Genomic DNA, 18,737 nt, shown 5'->3' with positions numbered 1-18,737 from the left:
TAGATTGGAAGTGTGGGTTCAAGTGGGGTACTCTTTTCATGGCCGGTGTAGACCTGATGGGCCGAATGGCCTCCTTCTGCATTGTAAATTCTATGATTCTAGATTAAACCCACTTAGACTATACCTTATTTTAAATTTTTACCAATACAAATATAAATCCTTCAAAACTACCTTTGCTTTCCTAACAATATCTTGTTTGGCTGTTTTTCCAATTAGCCATTCCTGTGTCAGAGTTAAAAGCTAAAAATAAAATAATACAAAATGATTTCACACGGAAAAGCAACAAAATGTCACCGGTGCACCCTTTAGATGCAATTAAATCTGTTTTAAAATATTTGAATACATCAACTATACAAATAATAATTTCCAACATACTTGTATTTTCCGAGTTACAGGAGGAAAGGAACTGCACAGCGGATGTCTGCCAATTGGAGGAAAAGCAATGGAATTCTTCACCTGATTATATTCCTGTAACACAATATTGTTAATTTAAAAATGTCCATATTTTTGTGGCCATTATATTTGCACCATCCATCTTCAATGGTCTAAAAATATTCAGTAAAATTTATTACTGATGTTGGGTTTTCAGAAATGGTTTTGAACAGGACCTTCGCACAATATAAACTACTTAACTACTTAACATTCTGTTACCACATTTTGTTACGTTCATTATTTTATTTGCAAAGCTTTTTTTAACAGGATGATCTTGACAGTCATGACTCATGTCAGTTTGTTCCAAAACTTGCATCATAGTTTGCACAGAGCTGTTAACATATGAAGTAGAATGATAGTAAAGGTAAAGTGGCCATAGTCCCAGATGACATCACCTTATGGGGTTGGGGTTGTGGTTTCCCACATAATGCCCATAGTGAAGGGAAGATCTCAAGATTTCAAAAACTACTTGAAGGAAAACAAAATTCAACGCATCCAGTCCGCTCCTATCACCCTGCCATAGATGGACTGGCAGAACATTTTGCACAGACGATGAAACATTTGTTAAAGGTAACCAGAGAACAAGGTTCATTGTCTAAACAATTGGATCAATTCCTGCTCACATATATGAATACTGCGCACTGAACAATCCAAGGTTCTCCGGTGTTGTTAATTGTTAAACATCAAGTACGCCCAGCGTTCGATTTTCTAAAACCACCCAAGACAAAATAAATTGTTGAGAAGAAGTAGCAGGATCTGGTCATATAGTGGGAGAACAAGGAAAAACATTGTGTTTTTCACCAGGGTCAAGAAGTTCTGGCTAGAAATTATTCCACAAGTAAAAAATGGAGTCCTGCCATCATCTTCCCACAGACAGGAACTGGTCTCTGATGCCATACAAACCAAAGACGATGTATGAGGGAGAAGGCATGTGGATCGACTTTTGGTGACAAGAACCAATCCACCAGAGGCAGAGCCGACAGAGAGGTCAAGTCAAGAAATGACCTAGATGTTCCCGAGAACTTGAGACTAACCAAACCAATTGGGGAAAACAACATCTCAAGTGCGAATCAAACACCGAGTCAACCTCAGGTCACTAGACCGATTGCGGTTAAGATAACCACTGACGTCACTCACACCAAGTCAAAGACACCAGAGGTTGCAGCAAGTACTAAAGAGAAGATGCCTGATGTTTGGTAGCAACCACACAGAGAACGATGATCTCCAGAATGTCTGACGTATTGACTGTTGTTGTTGATTGATTGTTCATGTTGCTAATTGGTTGTTCATGTCGTACTGTTCATTGCATCAGTGACCTTTGATTTAAAGGGGGAGGAAATGTTCTGCATTCATAGTGTTTTCAGTGTTTCCTCACAAGCAGCCTTGGAGTTGAAGAGGGGCATGAAACTCGTTGTTGGAGTGATATGGAGTACAAAGGAAAATGGTGGGTGTCTTGCCCAGAATATCCAAGAGATCTTCGCAGCAGTGTTCTAGAACTAACTATCTTAAGCTGCTTCATCCATAACTTTCTCTCCATCATAAACTCTAAAATGGAGCTAATGGCTAACAATTTCACAGTACTCATCTCCCATTGTCGTTCCTCAGTTAATGAAGTGATTGATGCCCATGCACAGCAAGGCACAAGAAACATCCAGGCTTGTGCTGATAAGTAGTGAAAAACATCGATGATGTTCAAATTGCTCGGCAATGACTATTGCCATGAAGTTATAGTTTTTTCCCAATGATTTTTCAAAATCTTTAACTGAAATTCTGGAGTTTGAGGTGAGATAGAACTGCTCTCAAATGGGAGACCACCTTCCTAGGTGAAGGTAAGAAAGACTAACCAGAGCCACAGAAAGGGAATGGAAAGAGAGACATTTCACATCCCAGCAGACATCCAATTCCCACCTCCCGCTGATTGATATCTCAGAATGTAGAAATGGTGTGAGTTCAAAGGAATCTGACACTGGGGCCAGGGTTTGCTCCCTTTCAAAATACACGGGGAACTGGGATAAAAATGGCAACTGCAGACCTGTTCTGTGTGTACTAGTGTGCTGATGTGTCAAGAGTGTGCGACACAGAGTCAAGAAGGAACCACTGCCAGTCACACATGCAAAATGGACAAGCAAGCAAAAGATTTCTCTCTCTGTGTTGATGAAGAAAGTTCAGCAAAGGTCACAGCTAAAGGAAATTAGATGGCAATTCAGCCACCCTTCAGAAGTGTCTCCAAACCAATTGCTGATACACCAGTCTACTGGAATCAGCCAAATTAACATCCACAACACACTACCAGTTTCACCCACAGGCAAGTCAAAGACTGATATGTATATTATCTTTTACCTTTTATTTGAACTTTTAACTTCTCACTGATTAGTGTGTGTGTGTGTGTGTGTGTGTGTTGTGTTCTTTATTATTTGCTCAGGTTCTTTTGTTAATACCTAATAACCGTATTCTTTCTTTGACTCGGGAAAGCCAGGTTAATTTGGCTTGTTCTAAAAAGTAAATAAATTTGCATTGGGAAAAGGGGGAAGAATTAATTTTAAATTAACCTTGTGACCAACTGAGGTGGGGGGGGGGGGGGTGGCAACATTAAATAAAGAAGGGGAGTCAACTAATTCCTCCTCACCAAAATTGGGAAATTAGAGGAACTCGGCCAAGGACTGGTCATAACACTATTTCCAATAAGGGAAATCCTAACCACATCTCTTTGTCATTCAATTGTCATTGTCAGAATCCACCACATTGAGACCCTGATGGTCCCCGTTAACAATGAACTTGACTCGGCCAGTCACATAAATGCCAAGGTTAGGAAAGCAGGACAGTTAGAGGCTGGGTGCAAATGGTGGATTGTTCAACTCTTCACTCACCGATGTCTCCCCAGCCTACAAGACACAGGTCAGGTATGTGATGGCTACTCTCTATCTACCTGGATGGGAGATACACCAACATTCGTGGGCAGCATGGTGGCACAAGTGGATAGCTCTGTGTCTTCACAGTTTCAGGGTTCCAGGTTCGATTCCCCACCGGGTCACTGTCTGTGCGGAGTCTGCACGGTCTCCCCATGTCAGCATGGGTTCCCTGTGGGTGCTCCGGTTTCCTCCCACATTCCAAAGAAGTGCAGGTTAGGTGGATTGGCCATGATCAATTGCCCTTAGTGACCAAAAAGGTTAGGAGGGATTATTGGGTTACGGGGATAGGGTGGAAGTGAGGGCTTAAGTGGGTCGATGCAGACTCGATGGGCTGAATGGCCTCCTTCTGCATTGTATGTTCTACATTCTATGTTCTATTCAGGAAGCCTAAATTCATGCAGGACAGAGTGATGTGTTTGATTGGTATCACATCCACCAGTTTAAACATGTATTCTCCTCACCTGGTACAATGGCTGAAGTGCTTACTTTGTACAGGATGTACTGCAGTAATTAATCAAAGCGACTTCCAAAATAGTGACCTTCACCACCTCGGGAGACAAGGGCAGCAGATACAGGGGGCACACCACCACCTGAAGCCCCACAGGTCACACAGCCTCCTGCCTCAGGCATACATCTCTGACACACTGACAAACACTGGTAGAATCATAAACTCCCTTCCTAAAGGCACTTCAGAAATAAAGGATTCCCATTGATATTTCATGACCTTGGGACCACTCAAAGCATTTTACAGTCAATGAAATGCTTTTGAAGTGTATTCCCTGTTGTAAGGTAGGAATACCGAACAGGCGCCGGAAAGTGGCGACTAGGGACTTTTCACAGTAACTTCATTTGAAGCCAACTTGTGACAATAAGCGATTTTCATTTCATTTCAAAAGCCAAAGTCCCCCCCCCCCCCCCCCCAACACACACAGCAATAGGATCATTTTTAGACAAGTCCAAATTCCAGGGAGCCGCCTCCTTCCTGACAAAAATAAATGTTTTCGAGTTAAATAAACTGAGAAGATCTACTAACTTTGCGCAATTTCTTCTGCGGTCGGCTCCCGTCCATATAAGAGGTCCACATTGTGTGATGTTGCGAGCTCCCCTTCCAGTGTCCCGGTTGTTGTCAGATGCTCGCTTTGTGTTGTTCTCTCTGTAAACTGTGATCTAAACTCAGGTCGACGTCTTGTAAACAAACAAAACACACAAAACAAAGTTGGCTGAGGAGGACTTTGGCACTTAAATGCGGTCAATTGCAAAAGACAAGGCTAGGCTGGGTGAGGGATTGAATAGGAGCTAGCTCCTGGCCACAGAACGTGGAGCTGCCCCCAGCTTCCTGACAGGGAACGCTTCTTGTCTTCACAATATCTCAGCTCCAGCCAAGCGGGCTCAGCGTTAAGGTGATTCACAAGGAATGTGGGATGGGATTTAACGACCCGCTGTGGACTCCCTCTTTGCAGAAGCGGAGCTGACGCAAAACACTGAGGGAGCCATCAGCCCAGCCAGTTGAATGAAGCTCACATCGTTACCCACAACACCAAACAGTAATTCTAGGCATAGCAACCAACACCTACCTCGCACTCTTAATTGTCCTTTTATTTTGCTGCTCTTTAATTGTTTGAGTGTGTGTGTGTGTGTGTGTTGTGTTCTTTATTGTTTCCTTTTAATTCCGGACCTGTGCACATAATGTGGGAATGCTAGGAGAGGTCACGTACAGAATGAATATGTGCTAACAACAGGATCCGAATTCGCCTCCTGAATTTCAGAAGCATTCCTTTGATTTCCTACTTTTAAAACCTCACACGGTTAGTGCAAGGGAAAGCTTTGCAAATATTTTGACTATTGTTTTAGATCACGGAGGGCAGTAAATCAGGCAGATGCTTTCAGAGTTTGCTTAGCCTTTCAATGTCCTAATGAATCGGTGCACGTCCTCCCCAGTCCCAATGGGCAGTGTTTACCCCAGGCAGCTGGATACACCACATCTGATATTGGGCACCTACCTGACTGTTAACACTGCAATATCAACCAGCCTTTACCAATCCAACTCAATCATCAGTGTGGAAAGAGAGTGAGTGTTGACCCGCAGGTCATCTTGCAATGGGAAGATCTGACACTTGCATGCGGACAGTAAGAACATTTTAAATGCCTCCATTTAAAGAGAATACCCGCGGGGTCGCCCGGGGTTTGATGCAAAAACCTCTCCTGTCAGGATGAACGACACCGGCAGGATGAGCTTGGCAGGCTGCATTTAGTCTTCCCTTGGCTGTGCTGGAGCTGTGCACGGTTCCTGGCGGGGCTGGGGACATGGACAAGGCGCAGGGTGTACTGAGGGACACACCTTCTCAAACTCTTCCTTTAGGTAGAGCACAGCCACCCCGCACAAAGCCGAGAGAGAGACACACACCACTGTCCAGAAAAGAAGCGCCACCTTTCAGCCACTTGGTTTTGTTCAATTTATAAATATAATCAAACTTTTACGCATTCAGAACGTTTGCCATTTTCGAAGCACTGGAAAGTCCCAAATGGTCATCCCCCATCTAAAGAGGAAGTCGCCCCCCCTCGTGTCGCAATTTAGGAATGGGGCCATGATGGGGTGCAAACCTAACAGAAATGGGTTCTGCTCCAAACTTTAACATGTACTGTTGTCTCCATATAGAATAACCATATAGGACAGACAACAACCTGAGCAGCACTACCATACCCAGTCACACTGCTGTTACATTTTCAGAGTAATATCCAGAGTCAGATTGACTCGAGGGGTACTCCTAGGTTGACAGGGGTAGGCTCACACTACTTCAGTTTAGGCCATAAGAAATAGGAACAGGTGTAGGCCATTCAGCCCTTCGAGCCTGCTCCACCATTTAATGAAATATCGGTTGATCTAACACTCACTAAGTCCATTTTCCTGCCTTCTCTCTAATGTGACCATCAATTCACGCAAAACAGAGAGTAGATGTAAACTGTGGCTTTAATTGACTAGAACAGAGCCTGCCTGCGACTGATCTGCTACAGAACTGTTGCTCTTTATACTTCCCCTCAAGGGGCGGAGCCAGGGGCGGAGCCCACAAGGGCACCAACATGATACATCCTATGTAATATCATACAATGGTCCATAGGTGGAGCCATGTGGGCAACAGCGTGATACAGAGTAATACATGGTGAATGGTTAATACAATACGTTCACCACATTCACCCCTGTTAAAAAATTGAAGTCCGGCGGGGGTGAAGGGTTCACAGGTTCAATCTGTCCGGCACCCTGATCGTGCTCTGTGATCACCGAAGCTCTGGTATCGCAGCTGGCCCGGGTTTCAAACTCATCTGTGCGGGCATGGGTGGTGAAGTCGCCGGTGCAGGCACAGACGTGAACTCCGGGAGCGTGTTCTCTGGAACTTCGTTCCTGTGGGTCGGTGAAGGGGGGAGGGGGGACAGGAGGGCGTGCGGGTGCCATGTAGGGGCGGGGGCACTGGTCGGCGTAGGTTGGGGGGTAGGTTAGGGTGGCAGTGGTAGTGGAACCTGCGGGTGCCAGGTCCCGGAAGGAAACCATATCCTATCGGTCGTTGGGGTGTTCTATGTGTGCATACTGGGGGTGGGTGTGAAGGAGCTGGACCCTCTCAACCAAGGGGTTGGACTTATGGTGTTTGCGGAGTAGGACGGGCCCTGGTGTCTTTAGCCAGGATGGAAGCGAGACCCCGGAGGTGGATTTCCTGGGGAAAACAAACAGGCGGTCATGAGGGGTCTCGTTCGTGGCCGTGCAAAGGAGGGACCTAATGGAGTGGAGCAGATCGGGGAGGACATCTTGCTCATGGGAAACTGGGAGATTCCTAGACCGCAGGGTCAGGTGGACGGCCTTCCAGACCATCACGTTCTCCCTTTCCACCTGCCCGTTTCCCCTGGGGTTATAACTGGTAGTCCTGCTCGAGGCGATACCCTTACTGAGCAGGTACTGACGCAGTTCATCGCTCATAAGCATTGAGCCCCGGTCACTGTGGACGTAAGTGGGGAAACCAAACAGGGTGAAGACACTGTGCAGGGCCCTAATGACGGTGGCCGCAGTCATGTCAGGGCAGGGGATTGCAAAGGGGAAACGGGAGAACTCGTCAACGACGTTGAGGAAATACATGTTACGTTTGGTAGAGGGGAGGGGCCCTTTGAAGTCAATACTGAGGCGCTCAAAGGCCTGGATGCCTTCACCAGGTGGACCTTATCCAGTCGATAGAAGTGCGGCTTGCACTCCGTGCAGATTTGGCAGTCCCTAGTCATGGCCCTGACCTCCTCGGTGGAGTAGGGCTGGTTGCAGGCCTTGATATAATGGAGGCGAGTAGTGAGGAGATGCCGCGCATACACCTCGTTCACTGGCCTTACATATAGGCACTTCAGTATTGTGAAGGTGTCTGCGCAAGTGGAAACTTCCTTGAGTTGTGCAGAGATTCGATGGCTCACCCGGGCATGGAGGAGGCTCAGCTTCTGATCGTCAAAGACGGAAGGCGAGGAGGAGGTGGTCAGGTAGGCCTCGAAACAGCGGAGCCAGTGCAAAAAAATCCCTTTGGCCTCCGCGGCTTGTGGGTCGAGTTCCAGCCAGTCAGGTTTGAGGGCCGATTCCATTGTGGTGTTGTAGTCGATTAAATTGATGCGGCCATCAATTCACACGAAACAGAGAGTAGATGTAAACTGTGGCTTAAATCGACTAGAACAGAGCCTGCCTGCGACTGATCTGTTAGAGAGAGTTGCCTACAGAACTGTTGCTCTTTATACCTCCCCTCAAGGTGCGGAGCCAGGGGCGGAGCCCACAAGGGCACCAACATGATATATCCTATGTAATATCGTACAATGGTCCATCGGTGGAGCCCATGTGGGCAACAGCGTGATACAGAGTAATACATGGTGAATGGTTAATACAATACGTTCACCACACTCTCCATAATCCGTAATTCCCCGACTGCTTAAAAACATGCCGATCTCAGCCTTGAAAAGATTCAAGGGTGGCATGATGGCACAGTGGTTAGCACTGCTGGCTCACAGCACCAGGGACCCGGGTTCAGTTTTGGCCTTGGGTCACTGTCTGTGTGGAGTTTGTACATTCTCCCTGTGTCTGCTTGAGTTTCCTCTGGATGCTCCGATTTCCTCCCACGGCACAAGGACATGCAAATTAGGTGGATTGGCCATGCTAATTTGCCCCTTAGTATCTAGGGATGTACTGGTTAGGGTATGGGGTTACAGGGATAGGGGGGTGGATGGGGAAGAGGATATGGGCAGAGTGCTCATTGGAAGGGTTGGTGCAGACTCCATGGGCTGAATGGCCTCCATCTGCACTGAAATGATTCTATGACTCCGCCTCCATTGATTCCTGGGGTAAATTATTCCAAATATTCACCACTCTTTGGGAAAAAAAGTTCTTCCTCAAATCCGTCTAAAATGAGCACCCCAATCTGTGATTATGCTCTGTGGTCCTACACTCTCTCCATGGCTGGAAATATCCTCCCAACATTTACCCTGTCTAACCCATAAGGATCTTATATTTTTCAATCATATCACCTCTCATTCTTCTGAACTCCAAGGTGCACAGGCCCGATCTGTTTAATCTTTCCTCATTGGGCAGTGCTTCCATACCCAGGATTATCCTAGTAAACTTCCTGTGTAGCCTCCAATGATAATATAGATTTCCTTAAAGGGACAAAACAATACACATTATTCTAAATGTAGTCTTACTAGTACCTTGTACATATGCAAAACCACCTACCGTATATACTCGCGTATCCTTCGATCTCGCGTATCATGCGACCCCTAAATTTTCGGCCCAAAAACATGATTTTATGGTATACCTCATGTATCATGCGAGTGACTTTTTTGGAAATTAATTTTGGAAACTAAAACTTCCAAATGGTATCATTGTGTGTGGTTTCTGCAGAGTTGATTCTGCTGTGAAAGCTGTTCGCGATTCGAACAGCTTTCCAGCTGGCTTTACTAGCGTCGTTCAGCCACTTGCCGTTTCCATTCATAAAAACATGAATGGAAACGTCAAGTGGCTGAACTCTTCCCATCAGAATGCTGTGGTCACAATCAGGGAAGATGGGAAGAGTTGATTCTGCTGTGAAAGCTGTTCGCGATTTGAACAGCTTTCCAGCTGGCTTTACTCGCGTTGTTCAGCCACTTGCCCTTTCCATTCATAAAAATGGAATCGCGAACAGCTTTCACAGCAGAATCCACTCTTCCCATCAGAATACTACTCCTCAGATTTTGACCACAGCATTCTGATGGGAAGATGTTCAGCCACTTGATGTTTCCATTCATGTTTTTATGAATGGAAACGGCAAGTGGCTGAACGACGCTAGTTAAACCAGCTGGATGCTATGTGACTTATCTTGGCCTGCATTTCACACCCGCGATTTTTGTACCTCGCGTATCATGCGACCCCCGAAATTTAGGCTTCAAATTAGGTGCTCAAAAGTCGCATGTTACGCGAGTATATACGGTATTTACTTTTGTACTCCAGCCACCTTGAAATAAAAGCAAGCATTCCATTTGCCTTCTTTACTAACTTCTGACCTTTAATTTTAGCTTTCTGGGTTTCATGAACAAGGTTACTGCCCTCCAACCTGGATTTGGCGTGGTATGGAACATATCCTCAGGATATGTTCAGGATTCTCAGCATAAGATTAGGTTTAATACCTACTCTTGTCAGTTTGGATGTGGTATGTCCCTTATCTGGAGAACCTGAATTGAATTGTTTTTGGAGTAAGGAGCAGGATTAGGGGTTGCCCCTTCCATTCCACACATTGGCTCTGTAACTCTGAGAAAGGAATTTAAAAAAGATATGGTATGGAATATAAATCCAGTGTGGTATCAAACCTCGTTAATAAAGTCCTCAAGGACTGTCTAGGAGATTTAAACTTTCTTTACTTCAAAGACTCACCATAATGGCTCCAGGGATGAGGAACTATGGTAATGAAGAAAGATTGGAGAAGTTGGGACCATTTTCCTTGGAGAAAAGAAGACTGAGAGGAGACTTGATCAAGGTGTCCAAAGTCATGAGGGACCGGGATGAGAATAGATAGGGTGAAATTGTTCCCATGCATTAAAGGATCAAGTCCCAGAGGGCAGTAATTGGCAAAAGAAGATCCAGCGACAAGAGGAGAAACCTTTTCACCCGGTGAGTGGTTAGGACTTGGAAGGCACTGCCTTGGAGTGTGGTGGAGACAGATTCAATGGAGGCATTCAAAAAGGAATTAGATTGCTATTTGAAAAGGAAGAATGAACAGGGTTATGGAGAGAAGGTGGGGGAATGGTACTCGGTGAATTGCTCATTCAGAAAACCAATCCAGACACAATGGAACAAATGACCTCCTTCTGCGCTGCAACAATTATGTGCTTTTGATGCTGCAAAGATTTTAACGAGCCCAGAATCTCACCATTGCATTCTATAATTGCCAATTATTAACAAAAGCATTGTGCATGTACTGAATAGAACTCTCCTTTAACTAAAGGATTTTAAGCTGCTACCAGTTTCAGACTGGGGTAAATAGCAATATCTACAAGTAAAACATCGGTATAAATATGAAGATCTTGGTGAGAATCCTGTTCTGAGGAGAGAATTAAGAAACCTTGCAAACCAAAGTTGCAACAAGTTCACCTGACTAATGAACCGCTGCATTAGCCATTCACAAAATGTCCCCAAATAATCATGTTACATCTAAACTCTGTCTCAGGTAGTGGAACCGGACTCTTTTTTTTGATTCAGGAGGTTAAGAGTTCAATTCCAGAGCCTCCAGCAGATAATCTAGACTGATTCTCTGGTGAAGCACTGTGGGAGTGCTAAGCTGTTGCTGTGCCTTTTGGGTGGAATATTAAACCGAGTTTGTGCCCTCCCTCTTAAGTGGATGTGAAAGATGCTATGGATTTATTCCAACATCCCAGCATTAAAACAGTGGGTGATTGCTGTGTGTAAATTGGTTGCCGTTTTAGCCAGCACAACCAGCAGAAAGTGCATTGCAAAGATATTGGCTGACTTGCTGCCCTGCAGAGAGGCACAGCGGTTAGCACTGCTGCTTCTCAGTGCCAGGGATCCGGGTTTGATTCCAGCCTCGGGTGAATGTCTGTGTGGAGTTTGCACTTTCTTCCCATGTCTGCGTGGGTTTCCTCCGAGTGCTCCGGTTTCCTCCCACAGTCTAAAGATGTGCAGGTTAGGTGGAGTTACAGGGAGGTAGGGGAGTGGGCCTAGGTAAGGTGCTCTTTCAGGAGAATCGGTGCAAACCCAACGAGCCAAATGGCCTCCTTCAGCACAGTAAGGATTCTATGGTTTTTGGTTCTTATTTCAGAATTCCAGTATCACTGGTATTTTACTCCTGTTTCACTGCCTGTGAAGCATTTTGGGTCACATCCCTGGATAGTAAATGTAAGTTTTTTCTGTAATGTTAAAAGGGTCATGTACTTCCCACTTTGACATCTCCAGTTTCCTCCGACAATCCAAAGATGTGCAGGTTAGGAGGATTGGCCATGATCATTGTGCGGTGTTACGGGGATAGGGAGGGGGAGTGTGCCAAGGTACAGTGCTCATTCGGAGGGTCGGTGCAGACCCAATGGATCGAGTGGCCTTCTGCACTTCAGGGATTCTATGGATTATATTATTTCTTTATTAGTAATAACAATCTTTATTCGTGTCACAAGTAGGTTTACATCCACACTACAATGAAGTTACTGCTAAAATTCCACAGTCACCATACTCTGGCACCTGTTCGGGTACACAGAGAAAGAATTCAGAATGTCTAATTCATCTTACTAGCACGTCTTTCAGGACTTGTGGGAGGAAACCGGAGCACCTGTAGGAAACCCACGCAGACACTGGGAGAACGTGAAGACTCCACACAAACAGTGACCCAAGCCGGGAATCGAACCCGGGACACTGGCGCTGTGAGGCAACAGTGCTAACCATTGTGCTGCCTATAATTAATTGCTGATAATTGGTGACTACCAGCAATGGGACCTGCTGAGTATTTGTACTACAGCTGCCACCTAATTTGCTGCCTGTGGGCCTATCGCCCTTATGCTGTTCATCCAATCAGAAGGATGGTAGTACCTTCTATAGTCCTTAACACTGCCACTAAAACTTCCTCAGTCTTGTGCCCCACACATCTCTGTTACAATCTCTCCTAGCTCCCACCTATCACTGACTTTGTATTAGTACACCTGCTCTACCCCCTCTCTAACAGTAGAAAATCCACATTCCTCTCTCTTTAGCTCTGAAGAAGAGTCACACAGACTTGAAATGTTTCTCTTTCCATAGATGCTGCCAGACCTGCTGAGTGTTTCCTGCATTTTCTGTTTTTATTTCAGAGGGACTCTGGAGTCTCAGCAACGTAGTAAGAGGTGGTCACTACCGAGGCACACAGGAGACCTCAGGAGCTGGGCCGGGCACATATAAAAAAACAAATAAAAACTCAAGGAGTCAATGGCCAGAGGGGAACATCTGGCGGGATATTGTTGCAGCTACTAAGAATGGGAGAGATTTAAAAGCATCCAGAGGGACAGTTTTTTCACACAGAAGGTGGTGAGTGTCTGGAATGAGCTGCTAGTGACAGTAGTAGAGGTGGGTACAATATTGTCTTTTAAAAAGCATTTTCACCGTTATATGGGAAAGCTGAGTATAGAGGGTTATGGGTCAAATGCGGGCAATTGGGACGAGCTTAGTGTTTAAAACTGGGCGGCATGGACAAGTTAGGCCGAAGGCAGGGCCGGCTCAAGGTACCGGCAACTCGGGCAGTCGCCCGGGGCGCCATGTGCTAGGGGGCGCCACCAAGGAGTGCGTGACCGGCGTCAGAGACCCGGCGCCGCATAAAAGACTCGGGTCCCGCGCATGTGCAGTTGGGCCGGTGCCAACCAGCGCATGCGCGGTGGCCGCCCTCCCCCAGGCCGCCCCGCACAAACATGGCGGATGGATCCAGGCTCGCCGGTGGAAGAAAGGAGGCCTGCTGACAGAGAGACCGGCCCGCCGATCGGTGAGTCCCGATCATGTACCAGGTCACTCCGCCCCCCCCCCCTCCCGCCCCCCCCCCCCTCGGGCCCCCTCCGCCCCCCTCCTCCGGCCGCCCCCCCTCCACCCCCCCCCGGCCCCCGCCTCCTCCTGCCCCCCCCTCCGCCCCCCCCCCCCTGCCCCCCCCCTCCGCCCCCCCCCTTCCCGCCCCCCCCTTCCCGCCCCCCCCCTTCCCGGCCCCCCCTTCCCAGCCCCCCCCTTCCCGGCACCCCCCCTTCCCGCCCCCCCCCCCTCCCGGCCCCCCCCCCCTCCCGCCCCCCCCTCCCGGCCCCCCCCCCTCCCGAAGGGCGCCGAAGTTCAACTTGACCGGGGCGCCAGCAACCCTAGGGCCGGCGCTGGCCGAAGGGCCTGTTTTCATGCTGTAAACCTCTGACAGTTGATTGACAATGCCCTGCATTTAGAGGAATGAAAATGAAAATTGCTTATTGTCACGCGTAGGCTTCAATTAAGTTACTGTGAAAAGCCCCTAGTCACCACATTCCGGCGCCTGTCCAGGGAGGCTGCTACAGGAATCGAAACGTGCTGCTGGCCTGCTTGGTCTGCTTTAAAAGCCAGCGATTTAGCCCAGTGAGCTAAACCATGGTCTACAACAAATACATATTCATGTAAGGCACAAACACTCTACTGGGTCTGCCTTCCCTGATCACGACCTCCTCCTTGGACAATTAAGTCTCCATATCTGATAGTGTCCATTTAGCTGGCAGCTTCCCCATGCAATGGAGGGTTGGCAAAGTGCAATTGGCAATCCTGTAAAATGGCCTCGAATTGAACCTTTAATTATGCTAAACATTGACCCACCTCCTTAGACGTGGTAGCCAATCTGCATTTGTTCACACCACTGGTAAAACTCCCTAGCAACAGAACTGTTCCCCCCCCCCCTCCACTCACACAAACACACATTGCTCTTTAACATTTCATCCCCTGCCCTCCACTCAGACTGATAGCTGACAAGTGACATTCAGGTTTTCCCAAGTGTCAGGCAATGAACATCCTCAACAAAAGGAAATTGATCCATTACGTTACCATTGTTGACCAGAAACATAAAAGGACTGGCCACAGAAATACCATGGCAACAAAAGCACATCAGACGCTGGCAGCTCTGTAGCAACTAATCATAGAATTTACAGTGCAGAAGGAGGCCATTTGGCCCATCGAGTCTGCACCGGCTCCTGGAAAGAGCACCCTACCCAAGGTCAACACCTCCACCCTATCCCCATAACCCAGTAACCCCACCCAACACTAAGGGCAATTTTGGACACTAGGGGCAATTTATCATGGCCAATCCACCTAACCTGCACATCTTTGGACTGTGGGAGGAAACCGGAGCACCCGGAGGAAACCCACGCACACACTGGGAGGATGTGCAGACTCCACACAGACGGTGACCCAAGCCGGAATCGAACCTGGGACCCTGGAGCTGTGAAGCAATTGTGCTATCCACAATGCTACCGTGCTGACCCTAAGTTCCCTTCTGACTTCCCAAAGGTGGTCGATCTATGAGGCACAAGTCAGGTTTTTGGTGGAACACTCTCCACTTGCCTGGATGAGTGCAGCTCCAACAACACTCAAGGAGCACAACACCATTCAGGAAGAGCAGCCTACTTGACTGGCACCCAGTCACCACCACAACCATTACTCCCTCCACCACCGATGCACAGCAGCAGCAGTGTGTACCATTGACAAAGGCACTGCAAGCAACTCACCAAGTCTCCTCTGACATCACCTCCCAACCCCACAATATCTACCACCTCAAAGGACAAGGGTGGCAGATGCTTGGTGACACCACCAGCTGGAAGCTCCCCTCTATGCCACACGTCACCTGGGCTTAAAAATATATCACCCGCCTTTTCTTCATTGACAATGGGTTAAATCTCGGAACTGCCTATCATAGCAGCTTCACCTGATGAATTGCAGCAGTTTAAGAAGGTGCCAAGGGCAATCAGAGATGGGAAAGAAATGCTGGCCATACCACACCCCATGAAGGAATGAGAGAAAAGTTGCATTTTGGAAGGGGGGGGGGGGGATTAGGGTTAGGGAGAAAGAGTGATGCCTAATTTTGTGTGGGTGTTTGAACTCACAGGAGAGCTGTTAGTGCGTTTGTTGTCTGTAATTACAAACAACACGAAGACAGCGCACTTTGATTGCAATTCCAGCCAACAGAACTGGCACACTGATGGAAAAAAGGGAGTTGGGGGGGTGGGGGGGTTACGAAAGTAGGCTTATGCTTTGTACCAGTGCATTTTAATCTTGGGGATACTGAACAGTGTCCCCTTTCAGATTCTGGTCAATTCCCCAAAGCAGCTGCAGTTTCATTCTCAAACACCCGAGAGCTGGTAAGACAGAGAGAGAGTTAAATGATTTCTGCCGAAGCAACCCGTTTACAAAGCCTTAGCAACACGCAGGGAACTGGAGCTGGCAGTGTGAGTGCAAATCAACCGTGTGCAGCCCCAGCCGGGTCCCTCTTACCATTAGTGTCAGATCCGAACCCCGCTCCCACTCCCAAGTCATCGACAGCACCAAACAAGCAGATGGAAAAAGAGGCAAGCCTTCTGGAAAACTGTGAACCATTCAGATAGATTACCATGGTAACCAAATTCACACTCCAAGGAGATGGCACCGAGATGAAAGACTCCCTACAAACTGGCAGTCAAAAGGAGCAGTCACTGGCATTAATGCGCCTGGATCCAGAATATGCACAGTGACCCTTCTGCCTTTGACCTGCTGTTCCAGTGACGCTCAGCAACATAAGCTCAAGGAACAGCACCACATCTTTCTACTGGGCACTTTCCACCCTTGCGGCCTCAGCATAATAAACTTCAGATCTTAACCACCGCTCCCTTTTTTTTTCAAGACAGTAGGTGCTGAAGGAAGGCCGCATCTGCGCTGTTGGGAAGTGAAGGAGCGCTTGGGGTGGAGACTCCTACCGTAGGCCTCATGTGGGGTGGTCTGCACACCTGTGGGTCTACCTGCCTTTGTCCTGCCTCATTCCCAGGCCAAGAAAGCTTTCCTTCCTCCCCCCCGCCCCCACATTTTCCACGCCTCCCTCTCTCTGTTATTCTGTGGTAAACATTTACACTTCCTCTGGACCTTTTGTCCTTTTATTTGTTCCCTGACAACACGGTAGCACAGTAGCATGGTGGTTAGCACAATTGCTTCACAGCTCCAGGGTCCCAGGTTTGGTTCCCGGCTTGGTTCGCTGTCTGCGTGGAGTCTGCACGTTCTCCCCGTGTGTGCATGGGTTTCCTCCGGGTGCTCTGGTTTCCTCCCACAATCCAAAAATGTGCAGGTTAGGTGGATTGGCCATGATAAATTGCCCTTAGTGTCCAAAATTGCCCTTAGTGTTGGGTCAGGTTACTGGGTTATAGGGATAGGGTGGAGGTGTGGGCTTGGGTAGGGTGCTCTTTCAAAGAGCCGGTGCAGACTCAATGGGCCGAATGGCTTCCTTCTGCACTGTAAAGTCTATGACTCTAATTATGACTACACTCTTTTCATCTGGTCGCTCCCAACCTCAACACCCTATCGTAGGCTTTGTTCCTTCCTTCCTCCCCCCAGTCTGCACTTGCTTCAAATTTGTTAATCGCCAAAATTCTCATGTTCTGATGAAAGAGCTGGCCATTGACCTTAAACCTGAGTACTATTTCTCTTTCCACACATGATGCCAGACCTGTGGAGTATTTTCCAGCATTTTTTCATTTTAATTCTAAGCCTTTAATTCTGGCCTGTTGAACATTCCTGATTTGAATTATTCTGCCCTTGGCCTCCGCCAGCACTGCAGTGATTCTATGGCGACTATGCCTTGAGCTGCCAGGGTCCTAAGCTTTGGAATTCCCTCTCCAAATGTCTCTATTTCCTCCTTGAAACCTAGCTCTTAGACCCTCACCTGTCCTTATACCTCGATCTGCGGTTCAGTTTTCACTTTCTATGGCTCCCCTGAAGCACTTTGAGATGTGTAATTCTGTTCAAGGTACTTTTAAAATATGGGCTGTTGTTGTTTTCTTTTTTTATTTTAGGTTTTCACTATCCATGGTGTTTTCTTTCTGTTTCATATGCTGAGATTAGCCTGTATGCTGCAGAGGAACAGATTGGATTGAAAGGGGTGAAGATCCCACACGTTATTTTTTTTACAGGGTGTGGGTGTCGCTGGAGACTGAGAGTGGAGCTAAGTATAAAAGAGCATAAGATTGAGTGAGACTGAGAGCGGAGCCAGGAGACTGAAAACAGTGGGAATGGAGAGACTGGGGGCTTGAAAACAGCGCAGGAGGAGAGACAGTCAAGAGTTTGAAAACAGTGCAAGTCGAGAGACAGTCAAGAGTTTGTAAACAGCACAAGAAGAGAGGAAGTCGGGGGATTGAAAACAGTGCGAGAGTGCAATGAAAAAGCTGAGTGATAGCTTGGAGTTTGGAGTTCCTGAGGTGACGTCAGAATTCAAAGATGTGAGCAGCTGATTAGGTGAGTACAGTCAGGTAAGTATTTCCTACTTTTATCCCTTAAAGTTTGTGGTTTGTAGTTTGTAAGGGCTATATTCTGAGGTAAGGAGGACTAGGGAAGAAGGGCTTTTGCATAATTACTATCATTTGGTTTTACGTATCTTCTAAAGGGTTTAACTTAAAGGGGTAAATCATGGTGGAGAGCGCATAGCTGTGCTGTGCTCCTCCTGCTCTATGTGGGAGGCCAGGTACATTTCCAGTGCCCGGAGTCAGCATGTGTGTAAGATGTGTCTGCAGCGGTAGCTCCTGGAAACCCAGATTTGGAGCTACAGCTGCGGCTGGGGATACTGTGGAGTTTCTGCAAGGTGGAATGTGCCATGAACATATAGAGAAGTGGTTACACCACAGGCTCAGATTCCAAAGGGAATGGGTAACCACCATGCACGAAAGAGGACTGGGAAAGCAGCGCAGGAATCTCCTGTGGCCAGTCCCCTGCAAAAACAGGTATACCATTTTGGATACTGTTGGGTGACAGCCCCTCAGAGGAAAGCAGCAACAGCCAGATTTTTTGCACCATGGTTAGTTCTGCTGCATGGGAGAAGAATGCAGTAGTCATAGGGGATTCAATTATAAGGGGAATAGATAGGCATTTCTTTGGCCACAAACAAGACTCCAGGATTGTTTGTTTCCTCCCCGGTGCTTGGATCAAAGTTGTCTCAAAGCGGCTACAGGACATTTTGGAAGGGGAGGGCGAACAGCCAGTGTTCATGGTACACATTGGTACAAATAACATAGACAAAAAAGGCATGAGGTCCTAAAAGCAGATTATATGGAGTTAGGAAGTAAGTTGAAAAGTAGGACATCAAAGGTAATGATCTCAGGATTACTACCAGTGCCACATGCTAGTCAGAGCAGCAAAAACAGGATATATCAGATGAATACATG

The 18,737-nt window shown here is 47.3% G+C and overlaps 1 protein-coding gene across 1 annotated transcript in view; it reads right to left on the bottom strand.

The window, feature by feature from the left end:
• The window catches only part of LOC119970691 (NACHT and WD repeat domain-containing protein 2-like), a 216,904-nt gene extending 200,992 nt beyond the window's left edge, over positions 1-15,912 (bottom strand). The window contains exons 1-3 of the mRNA XM_038805713.1: positions 15,832-15,912; positions 4,375-4,526; positions 376-468 (exon numbers count right to left, since the gene is read on the bottom strand). Of these exons, the coding sequence (XP_038661641.1) occupies positions 376-468; positions 4,375-4,425 (144 nt within the window). The 5' untranslated portion in view covers positions 4,426-4,526; positions 15,832-15,912. The remainder of the gene's footprint in view (positions 1-375; positions 469-4,374; positions 4,527-15,831) is intronic.
• Positions 15,913-18,737: the final 2,825 nt, after the last annotated feature.

Source organism: Scyliorhinus canicula, chromosome 8, assembly GCF_902713615.1.
Source record: "Scyliorhinus canicula chromosome 8, sScyCan1.1, whole genome shotgun sequence".
Taxonomy (NCBI): domain Eukaryota; kingdom Metazoa; phylum Chordata; class Chondrichthyes; order Carcharhiniformes; family Scyliorhinidae; genus Scyliorhinus; species Scyliorhinus canicula.
The sequence above is the reverse complement of the archived record's forward strand: the minus strand, read 5'-3'. Positions and strand labels throughout refer to the sequence as shown.